The sequence below is a fragment of the Phyllopteryx taeniolatus genome, chromosome 17, assembly GCF_024500385.1.
Source record: "Phyllopteryx taeniolatus isolate TA_2022b chromosome 17, UOR_Ptae_1.2, whole genome shotgun sequence".
Lineage (NCBI taxonomy): Eukaryota > Metazoa > Chordata > Actinopteri > Syngnathiformes > Syngnathidae > Phyllopteryx > Phyllopteryx taeniolatus.
This window is the reverse complement of record NC_084518.1, coordinates 1173174-1179379: the sequence shown is the minus strand read 5'-3', so window position 1 is coordinate 1179379 and position 6206 is coordinate 1173174. Positions and strand designations below refer to the sequence as shown.

The following is a 6206-nucleotide window of genomic DNA, read 5'->3' as shown; positions in this document are numbered from 1 at the left end:
AACTTAGGCTGTGACAAGAGCCCGCGCTATACTAACAATGTTATACTGTACATTATTTACATTATATTATTAAGGCCGAATAAAATGGCTTTGACATGCTTTGGTCCAAATTCCCACCGGTCCTTCTACTGCAGGGTGTGCCGACTCGATTATGGCTTTTTGTTACCATGACGACCAAGGGCGGCGTTAAAGGTGCCTCTTGGTGCCAAATTTGAATTTGGAGCTACGAAAACGATCGACACCCGTAATGACAGCAACGTCGATTGTATTTTCACGAATCCACTGAATTACACTTGCCTTGTTAGTGTGCTGATGTGGGGACCCCAAGATCGGAACGGCTTGATCGCTCATATGTCTCCTTTATGAATATAATGTTCATTTTGATTTGATGGTACAATGTCAATTGGAATAAAATAACTATTCAAGACTTGGAATAAGCAATATAGATTTGTTGTGATCGTTTATCGTTATTTCTCAGCTTTTAATAGAATACAATAGAATCAGAGCAATGCTTTATTTAAGCTAAAGTGTGCAGCATTTAGTCTCCAACTGAGCAATGATTTGTTTCTACTAAACTGGTGTACTTACCTTTGTAGTCTTGGGTGAAACATCACATGCGATTTCTGGATGGGTTTTCCCAGGGCCTTCGTGCACTGGTAACGATCATCTCTCGGTCCACGGCGAGCGACTCGGGACGTTTCTTCAGTTCACATAAAGGCCGTGTTTATCGGCGCCCTTGATGAGCGCAAAGACAAAAACGCCTTTCCGATATTTTTTGTTCTTGTGTTGATTCGGGCCTGTGAGGCCGCCCGCCGGATCTGTTCCAAAACGGAGCGTTCGGCGAGCCGCCACAAATGAGGCTGCCGACAGCTGTGAAAGCCCTCGCTCGAGACTTTGACACTTTGACTTTTGTGTACAGATGAAGGCTCCTGAGGGGATGCGGCTTGTGTTCTAAATCGAAAAAATGGGGAAGGGGGCGCCGTTGTTGTCACCCGTACGGTGGCGGTCCGGGTTCTTGCTGAGGTCAGCCGACCTTTGACTGCGTGGAGAAGCGCCAGTCGACTTCGGCTCGCCAAAAGAAAGTTGTCCAAACTTCATCGCTTCTCCCACACTGACCTCACATCACCAAACTTGTATTTTGGGGGGATTTGCTGCATACAGGAGCTTCATACTTAATTGGCGAAAAGGGATACGCCATTATGACAGGCATGAAAATGTTCATCAGTCATCAGAATCCGTGATGGGACTCATTGATATTTTAAAGTGCGTTTTATTGGAATGGGGGAAAAGGACATTAGTTGAATTAGGTGTGGAAACATCGTTGCTATTCACGCGCAATTTTCACACGAATGACATTCTCCAGTTAAACCACGTTTATTTATTTGCAGTCTCCAGAGCGCCTCCCCCGATGAAAGCTTTCTTTGTTTTTTTGTTTCCCGCGTGCCGGTGCCGAGTGGGAGCAGTCGGCGACGACGGCGTGTGGCTAGCTTCCATAAAAAGAGACGCGTGCCTGCGCCGGCGCAGCTGTCGGCGAGGTCGACCGCTGTCGCCCGTCCGTGGCCTGGCTATGGATAACCCCAAAGTCAGCGCGAGCTCATCGGCCCGACACGTTTGCTCACAGGTGGCGGCTCGGGTCTAAAAATGGCAGCGGTGCCGGCAAATGTGCGTTGAAACACGAGTCGGTCGGCATTTTTCGGCCTCCCGCTCGGGAAGGCTTCAACGGCTTCCCGTCGACGAGCATCGTGTTAAATTGCACAATCGCACTTTCGGAGCTTTACTGCGTCACCTTGGAAACGCCTTCCCTGCAGGAATAAAAGGCTTTCAATTCCAAATGAATGTTTTGCATTGCTGTGCATTCGTGTCGACTTAATCAGCAGTTAGACAGAAGACATTTGTTACATTCCAGTACACCATGTACAATTCACGGCAGAAAGACGATAACGTGTTGTAAATGACAAAAAACAAAAAAAGAATAAATAGATTTCATTTGGTTAATTTTATGCACACCACGAATAATTTCTACTTGACAAAATATTAATAAATAAGCGGCACATCTGTATTTACATGAATTCAACTTAATGAGGTCTGACAGGAGAGTTTTTTTATTTTTATTTGGTCAGACATGAAACTAAAATAGCACCACAGCACAATCTCATGAGAGCCAAAACAAGAACTATATCGAAACTCATTTTGGGTTGGCATGGCTGCGGTTTGTACATTTGACCTCACAGTTCTGAGGTCGGAGGTTGCAAGTGGTTTCCGAGCTTGTTTTGGATCCGCCGGCGTCCTCCCACATTCCGCTAAAGGTGCCCGTTAGGGTCATGATTGAAAGACTCAACTGTCCGGGGTGTACCCATCTTGCGCTCGAAGTTGCCAGCTCACCCGCAACCCCCGATGAGGAGACGCGCCGTCGAGAAAAATTGCAGGACGATAACACCGCATTCGTCCAACAATAGTTTAGGATTGTAGTTGGCAGCGGTGTACAAGCCCAGCGCATCGTGATCCGAGTTTTCCGTCACCAAAAGCAAATTGTCCACGGGGGCGTGCTGATAGACATTCCATCTGTGAAAAACGGTATTTTGTGGACGGGGGCAGGGGTCAATTTTTGGGGAGCTACAAAACTGTTTAGGGGGACTTAAGGTTGGTTTGAGACACATTTTGGGGGGCTGAAATCGGGCTAGCGATGCCGCTGAACCGAGCCACTGCGCTACTAACTTTTCGTTGCGACTCTTGTTTTGGATCTCATGAGATTGCGCCGGAAACAATACATCGTGTGTTGCACTTCCGCGGTTTGAATCAAACGATTAGCCGCGAGAGTCGAAAAAGGATTTATTTCCCTACTACGAGCTTGTGCTGGAGCCAAGCCCCGGCGCTCGCGTCTCCGGCGTCGCGCGGGTGCCCGCCGCGGGCCTTGGCCACCAAGAAGACGACTTCGGCGACGTTGAGCAGCACGCAGACGCCCGAGGCGGCCAGCATGAACACGGTGAAGACGGTTTTCTCGGTGGGCCGGGACACGAAGCAGTCCACCGTGTTGGGACACGGGTACGAGTCGCACTTGACCAGGCGGATCATCTTGTAGCCGGGGTAGATCATGTAGAAGACGTACATGAAGGTCACCTCCAACGCCACCCGGAACAACAGGCTGATGACGTAGGTCCACCAGAGGGCGCCGGTGATTTTCGTCTTTCGGCTCCGAAGCTGCTCCAGTTCTTTGGGGTTGCTCTTGCCTGACAGCTCGCAGAGCCTGCGGTCCACGTGGCGCCGGTGGGCCACGTGCGTGGCGACCAGCAGGGCGGGAGCGGAGACCAGGATGAGCTGCAGGGCCCACAGCCGGATGTGAGAGACGGGGAAGAAGTGGTCGTAGCACACGCTGTTGCAGCCCGGCTGCTGGGTGTTGCAAGCGAAAGCCGACTTCTCGTCGCCCCACGCGCTCTCGGCCGCCACCGCCAGGACCAGGATGCGGAAAATGAACAGCACCGAGAGCCAGATGCGACCGATTCCCGTCGAGTGTCTGTTGACGCCGCTGATGACGCCGTAAAATGAAGCCCAGTTCATTTTGTGCTCCGGGTCTGGAAGACACAAACACAGCAAAGACTTCCGAGTGCGACTTCGTTCCACTCTTATCGGAGTCCATTTCAGACCAATTACAAACATCACCATCATCTCCATTTACTAACAAATTGAAATCTGGGCCTATTTGCTTCAACGCCAAGCTGATTTGGTCGCATGACGTGTTCAACTGTATCGACGACAGCAGGTTTACCGTACCGTTTGGATGGCGCAATTTCATTTTTCTGCCCGGCAATATATGTCGCTGGCATAGAAAGAAGATCCAAGATATACAGGGTGTTTCAAAAGTCACCCATGAGTTTGTATTGCTGATTGAAACAGAAAGTCGACGAAAGCTACTTGAAGCGGGAAGAACGGGGGGGGGGGGCTGAGATCTGCACGCTCGGATCAGGTAGTGGAGCCAAAATGGTGGCGCTCCGTTTAGCCGTTGTGCTGCACACAAATGGAAGAAATCCAAGTGGGAATCTTTTGTAATCCAGGTTAAAAACTTTTTTGCCCCCTCATGCTTTCCGATTGAGCATTTTAAAATCATTTTCTTGCAATGTACATTCTTATGGTAATTTTAGTAAGCTGTCTTTTATCTTTGTTTTTAAATGCTTTATCTGCCTTGCTTTCGTTCTGGACCCCATTGATAAGAAATAACAAAAAACAAGTTCAAAAAGTATCAGTTTTGCCTCATTAGTCACAATTGTATATCCGCATTAAAAAAAAAATGGAACCACTTAACCAAAACAAAAGCTTTAAAAGTGTGCAGACGTGTCTTTATCATCATCATCATCATCATCATCGAAATAAACGTGAGCGTTGTTACCGGGCTCAGCAGGAGGCGAAAGCGGCATACGAGGCAGCGACGGCAACCGGATCGACCCGCTGGCTCGGCATGGAAAGAGAAGAGCGGGCCTCTGTGCCCTCCTCTGGAACGTGGCAGAGCCCTTATGAGGACCTGGCAACGCGCGTCATGTGACACAATCGCTCGACGTCAGTAGAAAGTCGATATTTGCACGCAAAAGTGCAAAATGATGCAATGGGCTGGAGTAGTGGGCAGAATTGGGAGGATATTGCCAAAAACAAAAGCGTCGATTCCCCACCTTCGGATGACGCTCACAAAACCACGCGGAAACATTTAGGCGGGCGCTCTTTTGCACCAAATCTGTGCCGGCGAACAACGGAGCAGCGCCAATTTGCATTGCTAATGGTCTCGCACGCGCGCGCGCGCGCCGCACGGCCCTGCCCCGCGAGGTCATGCGCTTGTTAGCAAACAATAGCTCCATTAAGCCGGCCCGAACAAACAGCCACACGATTGACTTGAAATGTTTGACTCGGGGCCCGGCGGAGGAATCCGTGCGGGGGACCGCGCCGTCTGCCGGCTCGGCTTTCCGGGACTTCGTTGCGGACGGCGAGCGCGCAAAAGTGTCAGACTGCAAATGAGCCGCGACATGGAGATTCAGTGACGCGGCAACTTGTTACCGCTGAGCGCTTTTCTCTCGAGTTTTTCCGTACGCACCCTCGCCGCCGCTGCATCTGACTGGAGCAACACACGGTGGCCATAAAAAGTCTACACACCCCTGTTGAAATGCCAGGTGTTTTGCGATGTCATAAAAATGAGACCGACAGAAATCCTTTTCCCAACTTTTCCCACTAGTTTTGTGACCTTTAACCTGTACAACTCCGAGAGGCGAAGTAAAAATGAACAGGTGCGATAATGCGGTTGCACAAGTGTGCACACCCTCTTATACCTGGGATGTGTGTGCAGAATGAACCAATCGCATTCAAACTCATGTCAAGCAAACACCTGCCAGCATTTAAAAGCGCACATCGACTTCACATGTTCAAGTAAGCTTTTCCCCACTTTTTGTTGTTGTTGCTATCCAGCAGAAGTCTGGAGGTTTTGGAACTGTTAATAAATCTTTGATGATTGGGGGTGATGTCGGCCACACCGTGATTTCTTTTTTGCCTTTCGACCATCTGAACACGTTTCATAGCTGCTGCCCTAATGCTTTTTTCTGACGCCGACTTTCCTCGATAAGGTTGGTAGCGCAATGATTTGTTGAAATGTGCGTGTTTTCATCCCTTTTGCAAGGAACGGGACTATTCTCTGCTTTTCATCGGAAGAAAGATCCTTCTTTGGCCCCATTCCGCTTCAAAAGTGTGACTTTGCTCATCCTGCTCAATGAACGCGTGTCCTCCACTCGAGTTCAGGCTGAAGGACGACATCTAGTGGTCATTATAAGTCATTGCAATGGATCAGAACTCGTATAATTTCGTGAAACGAGAAAGCCTTACTATTGTGCACTACAAACTTGTGTATATAAATCTCATTTTCATGAATTAACATCATACTCATTTGTTTGCATGTTCTCCCCGTGCCTGCGTGGGTTTGCATTAATTGCATTAATTGGAGACTCTAAATTGCCCGTAGGTGTGACTGTGAGTGCGAATGGTTGTTTGTTTGTATGTGCCCTGCGATTGGCCGGCAACCAGTTCAGGGTGTACCCCGCCTCCTGCCCGATGACAGCTGGGATAGGCTCCAGCACGCCCGCGACCCGCGTGAGGAGAAGCTGCTCAGAAGATGGATGGATAGAGACGAAGTTGTCAGCGGAGGAATTGAATTTTGTTGGTGACAAATCGGGCAAAGT

The 6206-nt window shown here is 49.3% G+C and overlaps 1 protein-coding gene across 1 annotated transcript; it reads right to left on the bottom strand.

The window, feature by feature from the left end:
• Window positions 1-1977: 1977 nt before the first annotated feature.
• LOC133467389 (gap junction beta-1 protein-like) lies at window positions 1978-5653 on the bottom strand. The gene is made up of 2 exons (XM_061752212.1): window positions 4382-5653; window positions 1978-3569 (listed from the first exon to the last, which is right to left on the bottom strand). Exons 1-2 carry the CDS (start codon window positions 4407-4409, stop codon window positions 2830-2832), a joined length of 768 nt encoding a protein of 255 aa, XP_061608196.1. The 5' UTR covers window positions 4410-5653; the 3' UTR covers window positions 1978-2829.
• Between the last annotated feature and the right edge of the window lie 553 nt (window positions 5654-6206).

What these genes read in the sequence shown, in the direction of transcription:
- LOC133467389 (XM_061752212.1), bottom strand. Translation starts at nt 4,409, where the DNA reads ATGCCGCTTTCGCCTCCTGCTGAGCCCG. An exon ending in TTCGCCTCCTGCTGAGCCCG is followed by an intron (nt 3,570 to 4,381) that starts GTAACAACGCTC and finishes TGTGTCTTCCAG; the next exon opens with ACCCGGAGCACAAAATGAAC.